Genomic DNA, 25,023 nt, shown 5'->3' with positions numbered 1-25,023 from the left:
TTTTCTCAGAATTGCGTTTACATCACAATTCTGACTTTATAACTCGCAATTGTGAGTTTATATCTCTCAATTCAGAGAAAAAAAAAAGGCAGAATTGTGAGATAAAATGTCGCAATTAACTTTTCTTTGTTACGTGTCGGAAACAAGCTTCCGTAGTTTTTACTGTTGGAGAGAGTAGTTTTTATTTTCATATCATCATTAACTGGTAATGAATTGAATAAGACTGGGGCAAGAAAGGCACAAATATTCAGAAGACTATATCAAAAAAACAAAAAAAACACTCCAACAACACCTGAGTAATGTGACAGTGAGTTCTGTGCTGGCAAGAAGCATGTCCATTTTCTTCATAAATTGTACAAATCTGGTTGTGAATGTCCTGGTTCTCTTGCCGTCACAGATTACCTGGGCCCACCTCGAGGATGTCCACTGCGGGCAGTGAGAGTTCTCCTCGAGGGTCCATCAGTTCAGCAGGGAATCGCCGCAGTCAGGTGTTCAGCGATAAAGCCAAACCTGCAGCAGCTCAGGCCAAAGGTAACACAACTTCTACAGAGTCTACAGGGTCCTTCCAGTTTATTTGATCTGTGATTTGATCATGCCTTGGAAAAATTAGTCAGTTGTCTGTATTTTATTTATTTATTTATTTAAATAATGCTGACTAGCTACACCCCCTGGCAACGTGTTTTTTCACAAATTGAATAAAGAAAGATTCTCATGTTTTAACTATGTAGGGCAAAATTCGTGACACGCATGAGGTTTGTTTATTAATTAAAAATAAAAAAATGAAATATCTTCTGTTATTTGTATTTTAAAGACTAATTAAGTATTCCAAGTTATGGGGCTAATCTATATTTACCCTGTAGGTTGTGTGTAGTGTACATGCAATTTATAGAATTTTTTTAATATAAATATATATATTTTTTTGTATCCATTAAGTATTGTATTTTTTACATTGTCACAACATATTTTACTTGTAGACTTTTTTCTTTTTTTAAACTTTTTATTCATCAAGGAATCATGAAAAAAAAAAAAGGATCATGGTTTCCATAAAAAAGTTTTTTGATAGTAATAAGAAATGTGTCTTGAGCACTAAATCAGCATATTAGAATGATTTCTGAAGGATCATGTGACAATTGTATTCTGAATTAGTGTATTCACTAAAACAATATCTAAATGTAAAACTTGCATCTTGGTTAACATTATCCAGTAGCCTACGTGGCCTCAGCAGAAAACATTATAAACATTTTCTGGAATAACATGCGCTGATGATTTATGCACAATAATATAAAGCGGGTCAATTTAGAGTTCATGTTGACTTTAAGCGGTCACTGTGTTAAAATGGGCCAACCACATCTCTGTGTTCGCCGACGGAGTGTGATGTGTTTGCAGCAGTTAATGTAGCAGTCAGTGCTGGAAATAACTGCTTATAATGACCTTGAGTGAAGCTAGTCACACAAACCCTAGCTGAGATGTTTGAAAGATGTTGCAAGTGTGTGTGTGTGTGTGTGACAGGCTTTGAAAGCTGAGTGAATGGAGTGTTTCTGCATTAATTGAGCTCCAATTAGTGTTTTTTTGGGCATGAGAATGTGGCGACAGTGAAAGAGAGGCAGAGAGAGGAGGAGGTTTCCACAGTGTCATGTTTTAGGCACTATCCTGTTTTTCTACTGTATGTTTGTTTAGATATTGCTAGGTATTGAAATTCCTAGGTATTTTTTAAAGCAGATTCTTCTAATGGCAGACTTTGACAGTTTGCTTAAAGTATTATATGCCCATGTTTACATGGACTCTCTTTTTAACAGTATTTTGGTGAATCTCCTGTCTGCAATATCTTGTGTGCAGTTGAAGAGTTCAGATGTGTTGGTCTTGTGACAGTGAAAGTTAGTAAATGGTGTCAGCCGACTGATTCTCCCATATTACATTTAGCTCTGTTATTATGACTGTGAGAATGTGAATTACAGAGCAAAGGAGAGAGAGAGAGAGAGAGAGAGAGAGAGACTATTGAAACATATAAGATAAGAGTCCAGAAAGGGTCGGAAGGAGATTTACAGTTGAACATTTTTAAAGCTGGCTAGAAAGCAATTTAGCATTTTATGTGTTTTCAGAGTTTGAAATAATTAAAGGGATAGTTCACCAAAAAAATATATATTTTGTCATGATTTACTCTCCCTCAAGTGGTTTCAAACCTGTATGAGCTTCTTTTGAACACAAAAGAATATATGTTTTATAATTGTTGGTAAACAGACCGTTGACAGTTGAAAGTCGCCATTGTATTAATGTTTTTTTTTTTTTTTTCTACTATGGAAGTCAATGGCCACCATCAACCATTTGATTACCAACATTCTTCAAAATATCTTCTTTTGTGTTCAGCAGAAGAAAGAAACTCACACAGGTTTGGAACAACTTGAGGATGAGTAAATGATGACAGAATTTTGTCAACTAAACAACTATCCCTTTAAGTAAATTCAAAGTTGTCGCACAAACTGCAGTACATTTGTAACAGATGTATTTGTAGAGTTGTAATTTTAGACAGAAATAAGCACAAATGTCAGGGCACGTCAAAACACCTACAGGGCCCAGAAAACACCTCAGACCCCAGAGGGTGAATTGAAATTTTCTTGTACATGTAAACATGATGACTATATTCAACAGAGGAAGAAACACTGACAAGCTGCAATATGGAACAAAAGCTGTCACTGGGGCAGTATCCTTTCATAAAAGTACTATTTTATACACCTAAAGAGTGCCGTACCTTAAACATTAGTACCTAAAGTGTACATATTAGTGCCTAAATGGTACATATTAGCATCTTTTGAAAGGGTCCCCTTTTTTTTCTGAGAGGGTTGGTCAGCCCTCGTGGGGTGGTCATCTGAGTCTAATGATAGCTGTTATTCTGCCGTGGAGAAATAATCACTTAAATATGGACTTTAAGAGGAACTGAGAGAGGCCACAACCCTGAGGGCACAAAGTTGCTGTAGAGATTCCTGAAGATATGGAGGTGACAGCTAGATTATTTCTGCCTTTTCATTGTGCATAGTTAGTTTTGCTGTTCATTGTTGTATAATTTGTTTTGTAGTAAAAGATCTTTTTCTCTCTCTCAACTTTAATCTCTATAACTAAGCCAGGGTTTTTTTTTTTTTTTTTTTTTTGACCTATCCCCCTCTCGGCCCCTCTCTTTCCTCTCTCTACCTATTGGAAGTCATTAGTGGTCTGACCCACTTCTCTCTGGCTTGCATGGCTAATTGGACCTTAATCACTTCCTAATTGCCGCTTTGTTTCTTTGCCGCTCATTAAATGCTAAACTGAATGAGATGGGAACAGTGTTTCTCCCCATGTCAGATCACTGAATAAAATATGCAAATAAAAACAAAAAACAAATGCTGAACCTGAAAAATAAAGAAACATTTGAGCTTTTTCTTTAGCAGTGCAGTCAATCTTAACTTAAGTGCATAACATTTCAGTGTGAAATATATCTCAATAAACAACACTTCATTCATCTATGAGAAACATTCGGCACTCAGGGAATCTATAGTTTATAGAGTATATATCTCTTCTGCTAGATCTCAGCATTAGTGCAGCATTAGTATATTGTATGCTTGGCTGCTTTTGGACACATGAGGTCTTTTGGACCACCAGCCGTCTGACAGAGCGAGTGTGTTCAGCGTGATCTACAGGCTCGGAGGGAGGGGGCTGGAAAGAGGGACAGCGGGGTGTTTGCGGTTAGCGTTTTATTTGCAGTGTAACTCCTGCGAGTGAACTCCACTACTGAGACTCTACAGGCTGGACTGACTGTGAAACCAGCACACTTTAACAAATGGACTTCTCAGGTGAATGGGAGACCGATAACTTGCTGATTTAAATTTGATATTTTTCTTTTTGCAAACAGTTTTTTTGTATTATGTCAGTTGTTTAAAGGAAGTTTTGATTGTGTATGTCACACAGAACACAATAGCTAAACTTGGCCTCTAGCGTTTGAATGGGCATTGAAGTCTTACTCGCTGTTTTAGTGTAAACAGTTTAGAGTGGATCTCAGTTGGCTGTCTGCTGCTCACTATTAGAATAACATTAGCTCAAGAGTAACTAACCTTTTATGGCCAAGGAGACCGGTTTCAGTATGCATCTCTGGTTAAACTTTCAAGCTTTTTCTTCTGTTTTTCTTAGCATTTGATTTAATCTACTTTAATTATCGCTTTATTTCCCTCATAGGTTCTTCTTCCACAACACTGCACTGGACTAAAGTCCAATTTGGTTTTCAGATCTGATCTTTAGTATCACTGATTGTTATTGTTGTATCTGTTTCTATAGTAATGATGTCAGTGCAGTTCCAAGATACTTTCTCATACATTATTTGATGTTATGTTTCCTTTGATGAAAAATCACTTGAAATCTGATCATTCTGTTTGACTCATTTGCAAAAATGAGATTTTAATTGGATTTCAAAGCACAAATTGGATCGGGTTTGTATCCATCAGATTGCTATTCCTAGATGGAGGAAAAAGATGTGAAATCTGATCTGACCGTTCCAGTGTTGTTATTGTTAACTATAACTACAATTTTGGGTAATTGAAAGAAGCTGAAATATTAGATGAGATCCTTAAACTTTAAAAACTTTTCACTGAAGAAGTTGATGAACTAAGATGACTAAAACTGAAATAAAATTAATTAAAGCTACGTAAAAATATTAAAACAAAAACTAAACATGAAAACAGCACATAACAGAATTACTAAAATATAAACTAAAATGAAAACTGAAGGTATAAAAATAAGTCAATTCAAAATATTAATAAATGCTATAGTAGTACATAAATAATCTTAAAATCTAATCAAGTTTTGATGGTTGTTTATGTCTATGTGGTGTTTGAAATATGCTTTAAGACAAACCATGTTCAAATTCATAAGTCAGCACCATTGCTCAGTATTTTCTTCTTAAAACTGCAGTGAACCAAAGACAGTCTCAAAAACACGGTTTGAAATCGCTGGTGTTTCTGACGTCACAAACTACCTTGTGACCAATCACGTCAAAGTGGGATCATCAACGAGTGGATCTCTGAGCTGGTGTGTGTGAGTGGAGGCGGGGCTAATTTGCATATTCATAGAACCTCGTACACTAAATGAGCAAGGGTGTAGAGTTACATTCAAGCTATTTTAAGGCATGAATCATTTTTTTTCAAGAAAAAAAATGTTTAAATATGACAATTTGGTGATCAAAGATGAGTTTTAAGGGATACAATTATTGACTACAGGGGGGCTTTAAATAACACTGGACTATTCAAACTGAAACGGTTCTGATTTTAAGTGGATTCTAAATCAGATTTGAATTTGAATTTAAATTTCGTCCAAATGTGGTACACATATGAATGTGTTTTGAATTGAACTCCTTCTCCAACATTTGCAGTCCAACTCAATGTCCATTATTTACCGTTTTTTGTGTTTCACCCTCACCTCTCATGTGGTTTCCTCTCCAGAATCATCAGAGAGTATCACCTCACAAGGCGTGACTGAGCACGCTCTGTCATCCCTGGTGTCCGCCTGCACCTCTGTTAGTACCAGCACTGTGGCATCTTCATCTTCGTCATCAGCCATCCCCCATCCCAACTCGAGTAGCAAACCCTGGAGAATCAAATCTCAGAGCACCAAGCACACTGCTACCTCCTCCGCTTCCTCAACGGTGCTTTCCATCAAGCCAGATCTCCAAGCCAAGCAGCCCGTGCCTGCAGATCCGACACCGAAAGCTGTGCCTCAGAAGTCCATGCTGGAGAAACTCAAACTTTTCAATAGCAAAAGCGGTTCCAAATCATCCGCGCAAACAGAGGGCGCTGTTACGCCGACAGGAGGAAAAGATGCCGGCTTGGGTTCGGAAAGAGTCGAGGCTGGTTCCAATACAGAACCCTTTGAGGAAACGGATGGTAATGTCAGACCCACGAACGCATCGAGTTCTTTTAACATGACGACCAGCAGCCCAAAGATTGCACTGAAGGGCATTGCGCAGCGGACATTTAGCCGGGCGCTCACGGCAAAAAAAGCCTCAACTAAAGCTGTAGAGAAAGAGAAGGAAAAAGCTAAGGACAAGGACAAAAACGGGAAGGAGTCCAAGCGTGTCCCTGCCTTGGAAAAGGTAGAGACCAAAGAAGAGGTTAAGGAGGAAGTTGTTCCCTCAAGCGGAGTTGCTCTCTCAGAGGCAGAGCCCAGGAAAGCCTCCAAGATCGGCATCTTTATACCCAAAGGTGGCAAGGTGGGCGTTACCAAGAAAGATAGCTCCGCCCCTGCACATAGCGGAATTCCAAAACCAGGAAGTAAAAGCACAGGAAATGGAGCGGTAAAAAGCTCAGCGCTGCCTCTCGGTGGTAAAGATAATGAGAGGCCACGCAGTATGCGTCTGGGAGGGGGTCTGGGACTTCATAGGGACAGTCGGCATTCCTCGTCTTCTTCCAGCCTGGCTTCCACCGAGGGCAAAGGACACCAAACGCACAGTGGTGCCCCAGTGGCCAACGGAACACAATCCACGGCCTGCAACACGGTCAGCGTGCAGCTGCCTCAACCCCAGCAGCAGTACAACCACCCCAACACAGCCACCGTAGCACCCTTCATGTACAGGTGAGACTGTTGTTGCGATTTTCAGCTGAAAACGGGTCTAAAAATACCGTAGAATTAGATTGAAGTACGGACTTGAGCCATATCCAGAGATCATAGGGGGTCTTAAAACTTGGGCAAGTATGCAGCCGTCTAGCAACCAGTGTTGTTATTGTTAACTGAAACTAAGGGGCCGTTTACAAAACAGCGTTTTCAGCTAAAAAAATTTATGCATTTTGGACGTTCATTTATACGACAATGGTGTTTTGGGGGCTTTTCAGAGTGCAAGTTTTTAAAAAAACGATACCGTTATCATCTCCATAAATTTGTGAAAACAGCGACGTCATGTGCATGCGCATCACGTGTTCAGTCTATAGGCGCTTATTGTGTCTTTATAAAGTGACATCGCCAACTACTGGCCTGGCTTGAATAATACAGCGTTTATAGTTGTTTTCTCGCACCCATGTGAACGGCGATCGTTTTGACAACGTTGTCGCCTGTACGCGAAAAACACGAAGGAAAAACTTTTCCATTTTTTGTCATGTAAACGTACCCTTAAACTATTAAAATTGTTTCCGTTAATTGAAATATAGCTGAAATAAAATAAAATAAAAATACTGATAAACTTAAACTTTTTTAACTTTATTTTAAAGTATAGTTAAAGTACTAAAATTACTAAAACTGGAATAGAAATAAATTAAATCTAAACAGAAGTATTTAAAAATTTAATAAAAATGACAAAAGCTTAAACTTTATTAAAAGTTAAACTTTAATAAAGAAAATACTTGTACATGAATTATACTAAAATAACAATAAAACGCATTTATGATATTAATTGGAAATAAAAATCTGATTTTTGTTCAAATTTGGATTTCAGACCATGTAGAAATGTGGAACAAATATGAATGTGGTTTGAATTGGGTTTGTAAAAATCAGATTTGATTTGTATTTTGCTGTGAACTAAAATGCAAACTCCAAAAAATACATATTTTCCATTTCCTACACATGCAGTCCAACTTTGAAATAAAATTTTTATTGAAATAAAATAAGTTTAAAATTGACATGAGTGTGAATTTTTTTTTACATCAAGTGCAGAATCCTACTGTTACGCATGTAATACATATTAGATTGACAGATGAATAAAATGGATTAATTCCAAAACAGGAGAACAGCATTGCTCATTTGTATATAGTTTATGAGACCTCATTGCATATGGCTCTAGTAAGTGTGCATGCATGTTCACATGCGTATGACTCCCCGTCAGGCTCAGCTGTGAAGCGTTTGACTGGTATTTCCTCCGAAACACTCTTTGCCTTGTGTTTGTTTTCCATAAAGGATTCCATTAGTCAGGCCATGACTTCTGCTGACAACGATGTCATAGAAAATGTGTGCATGCTTATCTACATGAATGATCACTTTTTTATTTTTAACCCCTGTGTGTTTAGGTCTCAGAATGAGATAGATGGAAACATTGGCTCAAACCCAAGCTCTGGATGCCTCAGTAGTGACTCCTGTAGCTTCAGTAAGATCAGCCAGTCTTCAACTGAGGACCTGTCAGGTAACCTGTTCAATTTACATCAGAAGACCATTTTCTGTTGGTAATAATATAAATCTACATATCATATCATATATATATAGGATTATGTTCTGAAGTTTATTCCAGTAAGAAATTATGATTAGAATATTTACACAGTTTAAGTTTGGGATCGGTAAGATTTTTTTCTTAATATTTTTGAAAGAAGTCTCTTCTGCTCGCCATGCCTGCATTTATTTAATGAAAAATACAGAAACACAGTAAAATTGTGAAATAATATTACAATTTAAAATAAGTGTTTTCTTTTTAATATATTTTAAAATGTAATTTATTCCTGTGATCAAAGCTGAATTTTCTAATATGCTGATTTGCTGCTCAAGAAACATTTCTTATTAATGTCAGTGTTGAAAACAGTTGTGCTGCTTAATATTTTTTGTGGAAACTGTGATTCAGGATTCTTTGATGAATAGAAAGGTGAACAGCATTTATTTAAAACAGAAAAGTTGTATAACATTTATACATTTCTTTACTGTAACTTTTATTCAATTCAATGTGTCCTTGCAAAATAAAAGTATTGATTTCTTTAAAAACAAATTCTTACTGACCCCAACATTTTAAACAGCAGTGTTTAAATACTGATATATGATATAAAGTGTGAAAATGAATGTCCTATTTTCAGGTGAAGATCCAGAGTCCAGACGCCTGAGGACAGTCAAAAACATTGCTGACCTGAGACAAAATTTAGAAGAGACCATGTCAAGTTTGCGGGGGACGCAAATCACACACAGGTAGACGCATCTACAGTATTTATTTCTTATCACAGCCTGGAGAACTTTCATAAAGAATGCAACTATAATCTGGTGTTAAAGAACCCAGAATCCTTCCTATATGAAGAACCTGCAATGAACCATATATCCATCTCAAGAACCACATCTAGTGGCTAAGATGGAGAAGAAGACGGTTATTTGGTGAACTATGATGGAGAGCACATTATTCTTCTATCCTCCATCCCAGTCAAACTGGTGAAAACACAGGCTGCCATAAAAGGACACTTTTTTTTTTTTTAGCTCTATTTTCTCATTTAAAACAGTAGCACGTACCTATTCGTTCCTCAGCTTGACTCTTTTTACTGTAAGTGACTCTTTTTTTCTAAATGAATAAAGGGTGTCCACTGGCTCCTTGGTGTTTTTTTCCATCTCGGTCTATTCTTAAAACCGTTTTTGTTCCTCTTTTTGATTATTCATCTAATTGACCCAGACTGCATTGCTATGATGGCATAATGCAGTAATTGTGAACTGCTGAAAAAGTCCATTTTAGGGCAAAATGAGAGCAGCAAGGCATTTTTGTTTCCTGAGGTGTTACAATTCCTCAGTACTATTTATAAAAAAATTCTCAAATTAAAAGGAAATGTTGTAATTGAATGCTGTTTGGTGAAATTACCATAGTAACTGTAGTTTTGAGGACTAAACTATACTACAACAGCCTACAGCTGTTGGTAAAACTTGGTATGAGCTACCAATGTAAAAATAATAATAATAACCATAGTACATTTTATTTTAGAAGTTCATATGAACCACGTGTTTCCATTTACGTATTAATAAGGTATGTGTGTGAGTGTATACACACACACTTTAGATTAGGGTCCAATTCTCACTATTAACTGATTATTAACTACGACTTTTTCCTCAGTAAACTCCTAATTACTGCTTATTAAGAGTTTGTAAGGTAGTTGTTGAGTTTAAGTATTGGGTTGTAGAAGGGATGTAGAAAACGGTCATGCAGAATTAATAAACAGCCAAGTAATATGCATGCTAATAAGCAATAATAGTGAGAATTGTACCCTAAACTAAAGTGTTATCTTTAAGGACACAGATACTCAAATGAAAAGGGAAGTTGTTAAAACAAGGAGCAAGTTAAGTTTGATTTCATATTGAATGAAAATGTTTTTTTCTCTCTCTCTCTTTCTCTCAGTACACTGGAAACCACTTTTGATGGTAGCGTGACCACTGAAATGAGCGGTCGCAGCATCCTCAGCATGGCATCACGACCTGCGCCGCTGTCCTGGGCCAGTCGCATGGGCCCGTCCAGTCCCCGTCTGCAAGCAGGAGATGCTCCCTCGGTCGGTAACGGGTATCAGTCCCGGAGCGGAGGGGTGGCGTCCGGCCAAGGCCGGTATCTGTACCCGGGTCCTCTCCGGAAGCAGCTGGCAGCGCGTGGCAGTGCCCTCTGTGGTCTGGAGCTGGGGGACAGGGTGGAGGATCTGGAGCTGGCGGGAGTGGGGCTGGAAATGAGTGGATATATGAGTGATGGAGACGTGCTGGCTAAGAACGCCCGCACTGATGAGCTGACCAGCGGGTGAGTGTGAAACGTGGTTTTTCAATGGCTGATAAGTAAAGGTGTTGTCTTCATGTAGTTTAGTGAAGATAAAAGGAAAATTAAAAGGCAGTTTAAAGGGTGCACAACTACATTTACACAAGTGATAATTCTTTGTTGGTCCTAGAAGATATTCAGCATTGCTAACCCTTCCTGAGAAGTGATTCTGTTAAGTGCCTTCGCTTAAGGGAGTGGGTTGACGTAAATATATCTCGTTTCTATTTACTGTAATGAGATTTTCATTACAGTTCATAAATTTGCACATTACCATGTGGCATAAAGATAATCAAATGAATCATGCTTTCTGTGAAGACCTGTGAACTTATCCATGTGGGCATTTTAGTGTTGTTTTATTGCAGTGTAGCCACTAGAGGGTGAGATAGCTCTCTAAATATGAATTTATATGTTTTTTACTCAGGGCTAATGCATTTTCTTATTGAGATCGTAAGTCAGTGTGTGACTATCACAGTCAGAAATGAACTTTTCCATTAAAGGGCAATATTCACCTCCTGGAATTAATTTCCAGGGGCATTTTTTTACCTTTGTAAGGGCAAGTTTTATGATTACCTTATTAAATCTAATGGATAGTGTTAACTAAGAGCCAAATTTTACATTTGGGCATTGGTTTAGGATATGTGCTAAATCAGTAAAAGATTTACCGTTTAAAAGTTTGATCATAAATACAGTAAACAATGTTGTAAAATATTATTACAATTTAAAATAACCATATTTTTAAATGTAATTTATTGCTGTGATGGCAAAGTTGAATTTTCAGCATCATTACTCCTGTCATAGGTGTCACATGATAGTTCAGAAATCATTCTAATATGCTGATTTCTTATTACTATCAATGTTGAAAACAGTTGTGAAGCTTAATATTTTTGTGGAAACTGTGATACACTTTTTTTCAGGATTCAAAAGAACATTTGTGTAACATTATAAATGTCTTTATCAATTTAATGCATCCTTGTTTTGACATTTTTTGGGGGACGCTCTTAAAAGCTGAAATGGATTTATTTTTCCCTCTCTACTGCCTTTGCATCAGAGCTCAGGAGAGACGCTAGTGAAGGGTTTGGGATTGTGTGTGTTTTTTATTTATATCAGTGTTGCCCTGATTCACTGGTTCAATTCTCACTTGTAGGTTTTAATTCAGGTGTTTGTTAGAAAACACTTATGACATCTAATGACGGAAGTGAGCACATTAAATGCAATAAATACTCTCACCTTGCACTGGCCCTTTGGGCAGGAATAAAAGCGTCTTTGGTGCATTTGCATCCCCTGTACTGAGTGTACAGACTGGGATTTAACTCCCACTTCATGCTAAAACAAGCTCTGTGCATACCTTGACTGTGATAATGTGCAATTTAAACCTCTCGTGTTATTATTTCCTCACAATCACAGTCTTCCTGTGAGGTTTAAGCACTACAAACCGTTCTAGTGCCTGTAACATAACCAGATTATAGAGAACGGGCCAGGAGACAGACAGGCTGCAATTACACCTGGCCGTGAGCCTGACTTCTGGGTGCAAAATATCACTAAGATGTTAATTAATATCAAATTTAAACGTCTGACAAAATCCTGTCACATTTTGCTCACTTTTACTGCACGTCGTAGGGGTGCTATTGTAATTTTGACATTTTGAACGTGAAGCCCTTAACACTGACACTTAACTGAAAGGCCAATACAGACCCAAAGGAGTCTCTTATGTGCTTTAGTAAATGTCTCTTAAACTTGAGGACACCCTGCACAATAGATGATGTCATGAGCATTGAGGCAAGTGAAATCGGTATTGGGAGGCTTTATAGATCTCAAAGTTCACTAACATGTTTGAACCAGATCCCTCACGGAAAGGAGGCTCTATAATACCGCTGTTGGATCTGATTTCCCAAGTCTCAAAGTGGTTGTTTTCACAGTCCAATCTGGGCTGACGGGTTAAAAGCTTTACTGTAGAAATGCACCCCAGGCTGCTGGATGTATGAACACATATAGGTTGAGCTAATATGATCTCCTTCCTCTATTCATGACAGCGCTTTGATAATGGAGCGACAGGTTTGTCACATTACATCATGTGTATCGTGCTGAAATGAAAATGTTCTTTACTTAAAAGAGGCTTTTATTACTGACATTGTGGTTACGCTGTCTCTGAGGCTACTGACATTTCCACAAAACAAATAATCATCTGGAATGAGATGGAAATGCTGGGAATTGTGCCATCTGTGGAGGTGAACACTGGTTAAAGTTTGACCATATAGGATAGTCTTGCATGGGATTTAGAGCTTTAGTTTGTTTAGGCTGTGCGTTTGTGTTGTTTCACACATAAATTGGTTTTTAAAGTGTAAGATTGTTGCGAGATTGATTGTTTAATGTTTGGGTTTCTTTAGTAAAAAAAAAAAAGTACATTATTGTAGGATATTTAATATATGCTGGTGTTTTTGCATTTGTATTTTCTAAATATATCTCTTTTTTTAGTATATGAGCAATATGCTTAATTTTCTCAATTATCTCAATGTTCCAGGATTGATTGATTTACGTGTGTGTGTGTGTGTGTGTGTGTGTGTGTGTGTGTGTATGTGTGTAAATGTATGCATATACAATCTTGAGACAATTAGAAGATTTATGGCTTTTGGGATTTAAAAAAAAAAATAGTATTTTTTTTATTCCTTCAAAACCTCCCAAAGAACATGTCTAGGTAGAATATTACCCAAATTTCACACACACACAAAAAAAGATTCATAATATTTAGCATAAAGGCAATGAAGCCTGATCATTAAAGATATATTGCATTCTGACAGTAATGAGAATTTGAAAAGTGTGCTTAATTTTCATTAAAATAATTTAAAATAATGAATTGATTTTTATATATTGATTTCATGACAATTAAGCAAACACTTTGCAAGTGTTTATATATATATATATATATATATATATATATATATATATATATATATATATATATATATATATATATATATATATATATATATATATATATATATATGTGTGTGTGTGTGTGTGTGTGTGTGTGTGTGTCTTTTCATTTATCTCCTCAAAAATAAATAGAAATAGAAATAAATGTATGTTGTGTACAGCAATTCCTCCTTGAAATATCCATTTTGCTCTTCAGATGTCAGACTCAAACATTAATCTATGGCACCACTTTAGTCTTACTTTTCCTCTCTGAACTCTTTCCTATTCACTCTCTTTCTCTTCCCTCTCTTTCTCCTCATGCGTTGCCCCTCTCCAAAAACCCCTTCAGGCTGTCTTGGCCCGGTCTGCTCATGGGGTGGGGGTTGTGTTTATGTGAGGGCGTGCGTGTGTGTGTGTGTGTGTGTGTGTGTTTTGGGGAAGGTGGTGGTTGGTTTAGCCTCCTCCCTCTTCACCAAACAGTCCAGCTCACCGGCACAAATTTCAGCCATTCACACACACACACAAGAGTAGAGACATAGAATATAGTCCAGCACTAGAGAATACACATACCTACAAATACAAAACCTATTCATAACCTCACACACTATTGCAAACAAATTCATCAGAGAGTCCAGAAAGCGTGTACTGAGAGGAGATCTCATCTCATCTGATGGATGTTTAAGACTGAAAGGTATGTCAGTCATTGTTGTCAATCTGTATGCGTAATGTGACCGTTAATGCTTTTAGAGACTGTAAAAATTAAAGACATTTTATTAACATTTATTGATCGTTTTTAGACTGTTTCTGTTTAGTGTAATCTAGATTTTACTTGCAGCATCAAAATGTATTTTTTCTTACAAATAAGTACAGAAAAGTATGATGCTGTTCTCTATTGATGCTTGAAGTTGGATTGTAAATATGATTGCAAGTGTTATGAAAACTGTCTGAGAAAAAGTCACGTTACAAAAAGTAAGGGAAACATATATATATATTAAGCATTGTTTTCATGAGAATTAAGATTTTATGGTGAAATATAACCTATATTTCTTGATATTTTTTGTGAGATTCACCCATGCGCTCAGAAATTTAGAGTGAAATTGAGAATCGGAGGTATGAGGAGGTGATTTGATTAGAGATGTTGATGAACTGTTGGCCGTATAAACCCAACAGCTCCATCTATTTCAGCAGAATTTTCTCAATATGATGTAACAGTATTTTACACAAAGAGCCACTGTACCGACACACAACCACACGCTAACAGACGCACAACTGTCTTACCTTGAGTGAGTCTGCTTGAGCATGAAGAAGGTGTTTTATTCCAGTGTCCGGTGGGAGCTATAGGAGAGTGAGTGACGGCGAGCAGCCAGGAATTAATTGACAGGGCAAATATTTGGAAGAGTATCCGATTGTGTTTTAGTTATGTGAGGGTTTGTTTTTCACCAAGTGGTCCTTTCTCCCACCTAAACCTCATAGGCGTATGTGAATGAATGGATAAAGAAATGAGTGATGTTGCTTGAGTGAAACTGTTGAGTTTTACATGCACACATCTGGTATTATTAGATGGTAACAGTTAGTTCAAGATTGATGAAGGTAGGATTTTCTTGTCTTTTTTTCGGAGTGATTGTGAATCATTGGCCCTAATAACCTCATGTCTCTCTCTCTCTCTCTCACACACACACACACACACGCACTTCCTGTTGCCTGATTTAAACCAGTTGAGGGTTGGATGTCATTAGTCATGAGGGCTGTATTAAATGAAACACTGTTTAGTTTAGCTGATTAAGGTTCTAGTTCTAACGAAACTAGTCAAACATCCTATTTGCCATAAAAAGCTAGACTGTCTGAAAACTAAGATGCGTTTTACTTAGACTGATAATATAGAATATCATTCTCTGTATTGATGTGTTTATTTATCTGTAAAGTCTGATGACTAGCATTATTAGAAAATATTTAGTGGCCCAAAATACTGCAGTGATTTTGTGTGGTCACCATTTGTATTTCAAATTGACTTCATTGCAGCCTACAGGAACTCTTTGCACTTTTCCCCTCCACTCTATTATCTGGAACTAATTAACAAAGCAGTTAATATGTCAGAGTGGATCTCTGCATTATCTAATGCCGGGCGTACGCCAAAGGATTTTCACAGTCCCAGACTAAAGACCGGCATTTTTTAGGAATCTTACTGGAGTCTCGGCGCGCTCCCGTCGTCTCGATCTTTAAATGTGAGGTGATAATCTGCAGTCGGCGACCCGATTTATGCCCGTCTTTCTCTAGTCTTTCATATCAAACATGTTTGATATTATCGCAAGTCTTAGCGTAGTCATAGTGACGTAAAACAATCAACAACCAATAAATTCGCTACCCTTGCTGTGAGTATTGTCCATTCTCTGTATTCTATAGTAGATAATATGTATCTTTTCTTGTATTATGTACCCTCGAATATTCACTGTGAAACACTTGTTCATAATTTCAACACAGCATTTAAAATTATACCCTTTCAAGATATTTAGTTCAAACTATTGTTCTCATCATATAATGATATAGATTCATAACCCCCATATACAGTCATGTGAAAAAGTTAGGTCATCCCATTAAATAGTCAACTCTTTATTAAGAAATGTTCACATAACAATGTCTAATTTGATTTTTTTTTCATTCCTGGAAAAGAAAGTGATTTATTGTAATTAAACAATACCATCAAACAAATCACCATTAAATTGTGGAATGGCTGATGTCAAAGTCCTTTGATATCTTTTTAAATCCTTTTCCACACTCATAAGCAGTGTGGGGGAAATATATGGGGGTTATGTACCCTCAAATTTATTATTTGTCCTAATTTATTCCTCAAATTGCATTCTTTTAAAATTACATTTCACAGAGTCTTAAAAAGGCCTTCCTTATTTTTAAATAGTTTAGTTAAATCACTGGGTCCTTCAGTATTGTTCAAATTGTTATTACATGTCCATATGTTGAAAAATAGACAGGCTTTCGTGGTGTCCTATTTTTTTTCACATGACTGTATGGTTGCCTTTATATAATTTAATAATGATGATAATTTATTATTAATATTATTATTTTAATTATTATTTAATGATGATAATCACATAATTTGGACAGTGACTCCCACCCCCTGCAGAACACCATCACTGCACTGAGCAGCTCCTTTAGCGATAGACTCCTTCACCCCAAATGTGTGAAGGAGAGATCTTATCTTATATACCACCACTGTAGGCCTACCTTCAGAAATATTTTGGATCATGCAACATAATGTGATACATGTTGATATCTAACTTTAGCTGCTTCTCCTCCATTTTTGTTAAATCACTGCTGAGCATGATAGGAGGAATTTGGTGGGAATAAAAAGCTAAAATAATCTAGTTGTAGTCTTGTAAATAGTGTCACTACAAGATTCAATGTTTGTAAAATCTTTAGTCTGAGACTAAAAACTGTGAACCCCAAGTCTTTAGATGTGAGCTGATAATCTTATAAAGTCTTTTCTAAATCTTTTCAAAGTCTTTAGGTGTACAGAAAGCATAAATCATCATTATCGAATGTTATCGCTATCTATTATTTATTTAGTGGTTAATTTATTTCAAGATGTGTGACCTCCAAACCTGTGACGCGTTTCAGTGAGTGGTTTCATTGCATTTTAATGTTCTTTATTTCCTATTCTTTTAATTACTTAATGTAATATCTGTCTCTGTGTGTTTTCTCAGGTACATGACGGATGGGGGATTGAGTCTGTACACGCGGCGATTGAACCGGATGCCGGATGGAATGGCAATGGTACGGGAAAGTCTGCAGCGTAATGCCTCCACCGGCCAGGGAGACGCCGACAGGTACCTTATCCTTCTTTCTCTTGTATTCTTTACATACACAAAATCTGGATTCACTTCTACATTTAAAGGCACACTATGCAAGATTTGTACCTTAATATAACAGCTTCAAAATCATTTAGATGGTAAACGAACTCGTAGTAGGGTGAATCATCCCGATAGCAAAGCATTTCTGACGTGAATTATGGCAGAGTTGACGAAGAAAACGAAGAAAGCGCGGTCGGAAGAGTGCAGAGACGGCTCTGCGTGAGTGGTATTTACTCCACAGCGACTCTAGGGGTCGCTGTTTGAGAAAAACAGAAACTGCATAGTGTGCCTTTAAATGTCCTTGTCTTTCCCTGAAGGTACAATATGTAACTTTGTCAATACATCATCAATCCTTCTTCCACTTCCTTTTGTCTTGCACTGATTGATTCACTATGATAAGCTTATTATAAGTGTTATATTTTAAGTATATTTTAGATCTAGCGGGATGGTTTCCACAGGATTGTTTGTTGTAGCTGTGCTGGAAGTATCGTGTCGTCAGTTTGAGTTCTTTTCTGTCTAAACTAGTTAAACTAGTCTAAACTATATCTCTTAATAATGTTTTATGAACAGTGGATAACCATATTCATCCACACTGTCACACAGAGCCGAAGCACAACCAAAACAATGTTCTTCCATAAAATGCATGCATTTTTTGTTTTTTTTACCACCAGGGGGCCAAAAGTTGCATAGTGTACCTTTTAAAGTCTGCATGAAATGGAAGTTGAGAGTCTTTTCTCTCCTGTTGTGACATACTGTATATCTGAGTGAAACGGCTTCTCGAATAAGAGAGACTGTAAAGCGGCTCTTGATTTTGTCTATGGGGAATTGATTGGATGGTTGTGGTTTGCTATTGCTGTGATGCCATGAGTAACAGGTTGCCCTGCCCTCGCACCAGTAAACATCATCAGAGAAGATTATTTAAAAAATGCATAATCATAATATCAGCTTCTGTAGCAAATCAATCAATGTTTAACTGCTTTGTCTGAATCCAGTCCTATCACAGCTGCATTGGTTTTATAGGCTGCTCGAGGTCTATATTAAGTTCACTGGGGCAAATCCTGTACTGGAGGTGGCTCTGGTTGTTGATGGCTGATGGCACGCTCCATTACAGAAAAGAAAAGAAAATAGGTCTTCTATTGAGTTGAGCTTGCACACACCACTAGCTTTCAAAAGGAAAGAAAACAACTGAAATGATTGCTTGTCACCACATCCCTCTCTGCTGCAGATCTATGTTGTAGTCTGTGGGTGTAACCCTGCAGAGTGGGTACAACTGCCCCCTTTTAAACGATGATATTTAATTAGCATGTGTATTTATATGTATTTGAGTCATTAGCTGGCAGAAAGACAGATGGGTGCGTGAACCAGATGAGATGCCATTCATTCTGGTATTACGTCACCACATTTAGTTTTTCAGCTAGATGGGAAAGTAAGTTTTAGATTGTTGAAAAAATTGGAAGATTGTGCTTTTTTATTGCTCTCCTTTTTAAAATCATATCAGGTCTAATGCTTTCTGTGTGTGTTTTGTTGGATAAGTCTTTTCATTCTACTATTGAATATATTGCACATCCAGAGGCAAACCAGCATTTAGCTGCTTCCCAAATTACATGCTCATTTAGATGCGGCTGTTATACCATGTACAGAATTTTGTTGAACGCACATTAGCAAATCAAAATCATTGCTGCAGTGAGTAAATTAAAATTATTATTGTTCACATGTAATATATACGTTGTTCATATATATATATATATAAAATGTAATATATATATATATATATTTTTTTTTTCTGTTGTTTGCAATACTTTTTTGTAGTACTTGTTTTAATATATATATATACAGTATACATCATGGCATAATTTAGTAATGTAAATTACTGAATTGATTTGAATTCCCTTCTCCGCACCAGAACAAAAGATCTTGTTTCTGTGTTGGACCATTTGCATGGATCTGATGCTGACTCATGCTGCTTTTGAATACGATCAAGACTGTTCAGAGACATCAACCTATTGTGTTACATATAATTGCGTTTGACCATTTCACACTAAATTATTGTGTTTATTGTTCAATATTTGGGAGGACACTGGGCAGCGTTTACCTTTAGGGTTACCCCATATACAGATTCATATATCCACCCTTCACCCACACTACAGTGTGTCTTGTTAGAACTTCACCACAGGACGAGCACATGGGGGAATTCCTCTCTATCTTTCCCGTCTCTTTATAGTCCCGTCCCCTCATTTTCTCTCTGTCCCCCTCAGACTCCGCACATAAGAGGAAATGTACAGCACGATGATGAAATGATATAATATGTGTGTTTCTTGCACCATAAATAGCCTCCCTCTATTTTGGACGCTTCCCCTCCGTCTTTTCTGAGAACAAGTCCCCTCCACTGCGCTGAGGATGTTGTGGTTAACCTCCAGGCTCTAAACATCTACCACTGTCTCTGCTGCCCTGAAACTCATCCATCTCTCCGTCTCTCTTTGTTTCTCTCTTTCAGCCAGATCTATTTGTTATCTTCTTCCTTTTTGTTCTCCAACCCAATCATCCTTCCTTATTTCCACCACCCTTTTACCACACACCACATTAGTCCGTTTAGTCTTTTCCCTCAGTGCACATTAGATTATGAAAGCTTCTCTGTGAATTCAGTATCAGAAGTTGTTGTTTTTTCCTAATTTATGATATGGGGAAGTAAATGGGACAAAATAGTTAGTTGTTAAAGCAAGCAGGTCATATGGCATGTATTGCATGAAATTACTTTGTTTTCACTGTTTGCATTAGAGAGATGCACAGGAATTTATGTTGATGACTTGATTCAGTGCATTTAAATTGGACATGTAATTTCTTTTTTCTTGATCATTGCTTAACACTGTTTTAGTATTTAAAACAAATGCAAATTAAATAATTATATTATATGACTGTACTATGTACAGCTTCACAATACATCTGTATCCCCATTCTTCTCTGTTAATACATGCTTCTTGTAAAACCCCATTAAAGGGATAGTTCACCCAAAAATTAAAATTCCTTTACTCACCCTCATGTCATTCTAAACCTGTGGGACTTTTGTACCTCTTCAAAACCCAAGTGAGGATATTTTTAACTAAATCTGAGAGCTTTCTGTCTCTCCATTGACAGCTACACAACTACCACTTTGATGCTTCAAAAAGTTCATAAAGAGATCGTAAAACTAATCCAAATGAATTGAAAAGCCTAAATTAAATCTGCTCGTCATATATTTGTGTCATATAGATTGTGTCTTTTTGACTAAACTGTATGGATTCATATGGATTAGTTGCATGACCAAAAAAAATTGTGAAAATAACCTGCATTTTTGACGTATAGGCTACATTATCTGCAACATGGGTTAGAAACATAGCTAACGTAAAAGTTACGAAGAAGGATCAGAAAATGAAAAATCCCCTTTTCCAATATATGGCCCTATATGGAAATAATAAATATTGCCATCAGTTAATCAAACAAGTCACTTCTCTCTTTTGTTTGTTATATTCTTGGAGGAGACACTCACACCACGTGATACTCCTCACGATGATATATTATTTAAAGCTCATATAATTAACTATGAATCATCACGATATTTTGTAGCTCACTAATGAGGGGGAAACATTTCACAAGTCCCTGGCGTCTCCTGTTTTAAATAACACTTCTTCTGGCAGGAGTGGAGATAAAAGGGAGAGAGATAACATGAGAGAGGCCCTGGGAATAACACAGCCGTGCTTCTCTGCCACATGTTTGAGTGTAAGAGGTTTTTAAGGTCAGAGCACTTCAGATGACCCCGTTCTGACCTCTGGAGAGGCATTCAAACGACAGAGAGCAGCCAAACTGTAGTGAACACTTCTCAGACTGTGAGAAGATTGAAGCGTAGGAAAGAGAGAGACAAGAGTGTCTTACATTTTCCTGGGCAGGTGCAGTGGATCACATGTGTGATGTTGTACGATCCTTCTTTCCTCCAACCATCAGTCTGATCTGTCCACAGCACACCTGTGCAGCCGGAAGACACCTGGGTATTTAGGGCCTCCAATCTCTCTCATCTGTATGTGTGTTGATGTGGGTGTCCTGACTGGGGCCTCTGATATACACATGGTGATGAGCTGAGTTTTTTTTTTTTTTTTTTTCAGATGCCAAGGGTTGAAAAATGTTCAGCTTTGTGTAAATCACAGCACTCATCACTGTCACTTTTTACCCAGCCGTCCAATCGCAGTGGCTAAAAACGCTTTGGTGGACACAATGCCTTAGAGAAAAATCCCATTTACTCCAAACTTTTGAAAGGAGACATTTTAATGATAAGCTTTTATTTGCAAGAAAACTTTTCTGATCTGGCCCTGAAAAAGAGAAATTCTTCCTTACCCAAATTTCCTCCTTGCTCGCATCTGTCAAGTTTCCTAGTGCCTGAGAAAAACTTTGGTGTTCAGAATGAACACAATGCCCTGGGAAACAAGGAATCTGGAGCTTTAAGTTTAGGATTTGCAGCGTTTAGAAAGCAGAGCAGCGAAGTAAAATTGATGAGTGACTTTTATGTAATACTCAAACTGGATATATCAAGGTTTATTTGCATGTTATCAGTTGTTTTTAGAATTAGTTAAAAGAAATAGAGCTGGTAGTAATGTACAGAGAAGATTCCTTCTAAGTATATGCTGATAGAGAGATTGTATGAGATACATTTAACAGATGGATCTGTTCTTCTCAGGGTAAATTGATATGGTGGAACATAAACTCCACTTATGGGGATCTTCATCGCAGTAGTATTTCATGTGTGTGTGTGTGTCGCTGTTTATATGCATTAGTCTGCACATTTTAAGTGTGATTACACACACACACCACAGGTAACTGGATCAACATGATGATCATGCTTAAGCATTCAAAGCAGGCAGACCTCATGACCAGATACAGAGAAACGCTAAGCATCTCACATACAGAAATACACACGATTCCTTCAGGCCATGAGGGAAGCTCTGTTGCTAAGGAGAGTCGGGCAGATGAGAGTCTGTGTGTGTGTGTGTGTGTGTGTGTGTGTGTGTGTGTGTGTGTGTGTGTGTGTGTGTGTGTGTGTGTGTGTGTGTGTGTGTGTGTGTGTGTGTGTGTGTGTGTGTGTGTGTGTGTGTGTGTGTGTGTGTGTGTGTGTGTGTGTGTGTGTGTGTGTGTGTGTGTGAGCGGGAGAGAGAGATGGGGGGATGTGAGTGCTAAATTCAATACATATGTGTTTGTGTGTAGGTGCTGGACTTCAGAGAATCATCAAATCATTCAAAACTGTGAATAAATTTTTTGAACTGGCTCTTATTAATTTCTTGATCAAAATTGACTCCCTTAACTGTAACTTTTTTAGGACTTTATATATCTATGTGTAAGTAATAGTTCTGTCATTACATTAAAATATTTTACATTCAAGTACATTACTTGTATGGACTCGCACTCATCTTGTCATTTCCAACTTTTTTGTGTCCTTGTTGCTCTTTTCCATTCAGGCTATATTTCAAGGTTTCTATAGCTTGACATGTCATACCATATGTAATGTCAACGATGAGACATGAAAACCAATTATGGTCAATGCCATTCAGTGTTGGGGAAATTTATTTTTAAAAGCCATGCGTTACAATATTGTGTTACTCCCTAAAAAAGTAACTAATTGCGTTACTTAGTTACTTTTTGTGGAAAGTAATTTTACATTACTTTTGCGTTACTTTTTCCTCACCGGGGCTGGGCTTGCTTGTTTGTTTTTCACCAAAAGAGAAATGAATAAGCCTCGAGTGAAGGAAATGTGAATTCTCACCATGTTTATCTAAAGTAATTTCTGCTTATATTTATATTCTCTGCTTATATATAATTATATCATCGAAAGTCAGCAGCAAAGGTATTGGTTAATAAATTGAGATTAAGTACATAAAGTATATTTGAGTTATTTAACATCAAATATTGCAGGTTTACATAATATTCAGAGTTTTCATATTCACTGTTTTTATTCATTTTGAGGAATACTAAATCTGTTTTTGTGTAAATGAGATGGGCAAATGCCTGTTCACATTAGGCTACAACTACAATTACAATGTTAACACAGCGAACACAACAACGCCTCTGCACTTTCCTCAACATGGGGACAGGAGAGGTGTCAGTCAATAAATGAGAAAACAGAGTAAATTGCTTTACTTATTTGAAAAAGTAAAGCAGATATGTTGTGGTCATTTTAAAAGTAATGCATTACTTGAAAAAGTAATCTGATTACAAGCATGAACAAACCTGGCACAACACGTCTAGAGGTGCCATTTTTGCATGTAGGAGAACATGAATGACATTTGAGAGGGAAGATTTTCAGCAAATAAGGACTTAAATTCCAATCTGTTCCTCACATGGCTCTCTCATATGGATTGCTAATGCACAAGTCATGTGGAACGCCTCAAAACATAGCAAATATTTCTTCATAGAAATAGAACTTCAACAAAACAGGCGTTACATTTCTGGAAACATTTTGAGGTGAATATTTAAACGAATCAGCGAATCAGTTCAAATGAACCGTTTAATTAAAACGAATTTGTTTGAATGAATTGGACCAACTCTAAATCAATGTCTGATGGTAAAAGAGACCTTTATTTATGAAACAAATTGGTGAAATAGTGCATGTAAAAAGGGGGAAAAACGATAACCACAGACGAAAGAATAAAAAGCCTGTTTGACCTCTCATCGTTTTGTGGTCAGAGAGAGCTTTGTCATTCTCCGACCGCAGAGCTGAGCATGGAAAGGTCTGGAATGCCCCAAACTGTTTGGGACGTAACGGTCTTCTTAAAAGCCTGCCAGTTAACCTACTCCACCCCACACACACACACACACTCGCCTGGTTTAACCCCGACTCCCTCCTTCCCTGCACTAAGGTTTATTGCATTGATACCAGATTGTGTGAGGGGGGTTTTGAGAAGTGGTTAAAAGCTGTATAATCAGAATCTTAATGTATATTTTAGTAGAGATTTTGCTCCACAAGTACAGAATATATATATATATATACACACACACACACAGTATCTTTATTTTTATTTAGTTATTTTTCTGCTAGCTTTTTCTGCTATCTGTCAATATATTTTTTTTCTATTTCCAGATAATTGAAGGTCTATGGAACAATATAAAAAACTGTATAAAATGTTTGTATATTTTTTTTTTATTATAATTATTATTATTCAAATAAATAAACTTTTAAATCTGACATTACTAATTCATTTAAATACTAGTTGGAAATCTATCTATCGTTCTATCTATCGTTCTATCTATCGTCTGTCACATTTTTGAAAACCCTTCTAAAAACTGCAAAGGGTATTTTGGATAACTTCACTAGACCCAGACAGAACATGCAGAATTTGTATTTTCTATTTTTTATTTAATTATTTTTATGGGAAAATCTGTAGATTTCTGTAGAATTCATTTAAATATGGTAAAAAAGAAATATGGCTACCAACTCATATTGGTAGGTGAAAGCATAATAACACAATTATTTAGCAAAATACTCTCAATGCGTGAGAGGTACAGTGTGTGAATGATGGCTGTTGTGATTCTCAGTTATACAGTTTCTTTGATAACCATCAAGATTTGTGTGTGTGCGTGCTGAAGTAAGTGACGTCACCCTGCAGGTTTTAGTGGAGGTGCTGTTTAACGCAGGTCTGCTGGTTAGCCTGTGTGCTTGCTGGACACAGTAATGGCAGGGTAGTGAGCCAGAGAGAAGCCCTCATTCAAGCTCACTCAAAACGCTGATCTCTAATTAGCATCCTAGACCCAGTAGGGTGGTTCCTG

At 37.0% G+C, this 25,023-nt stretch overlaps 1 protein-coding gene across 5 annotated transcripts in view; it reads left to right on the top strand.

Annotated features, from left to right (window-relative positions):
• The window catches only part of nav2a (neuron navigator 2a), a 193,931-nt gene that overhangs the window by 140,565 nt on the left and 28,343 nt on the right, over nucleotides 1-25,023 (top strand). For 3 of the 5 annotated variants that reach the window (XM_079866104.1, XM_079866105.1, XM_079866106.1), the window contains 6 exons: nucleotides 398-531; nucleotides 5,460-6,588; nucleotides 8,010-8,122; nucleotides 8,778-8,886; nucleotides 10,070-10,453; nucleotides 17,095-17,217. In XM_079866104.1, the coding sequence (XP_079722230.1) occupies nucleotides 398-531; nucleotides 5,460-6,588; nucleotides 8,010-8,122; nucleotides 8,778-8,886; nucleotides 10,070-10,453; nucleotides 17,095-17,217 (1,992 nt within the window). Of the gene's footprint in view, nucleotides 1-397; nucleotides 532-3,759; nucleotides 3,822-5,459; nucleotides 6,589-8,009; nucleotides 8,123-8,777; nucleotides 8,887-10,069; nucleotides 10,454-13,866; nucleotides 14,070-17,094; nucleotides 17,218-25,023 lie in introns of those variants that run through there. The other 2 variants (XM_079866107.1, XM_079866108.1) reach the window with 2 other exon arrangements.

This window comes from Squalius cephalus, assembly GCF_949319135.1.
Source record: "Squalius cephalus genome assembly, chromosome: 3".
In the NCBI taxonomy this organism is placed as follows: domain Eukaryota; kingdom Metazoa; phylum Chordata; class Actinopteri; order Cypriniformes; family Leuciscidae; genus Squalius; species Squalius cephalus.
The sequence above is the reverse complement of the archived record's forward strand: the minus strand, read 5'-3'. Positions and strand labels throughout refer to the sequence as shown.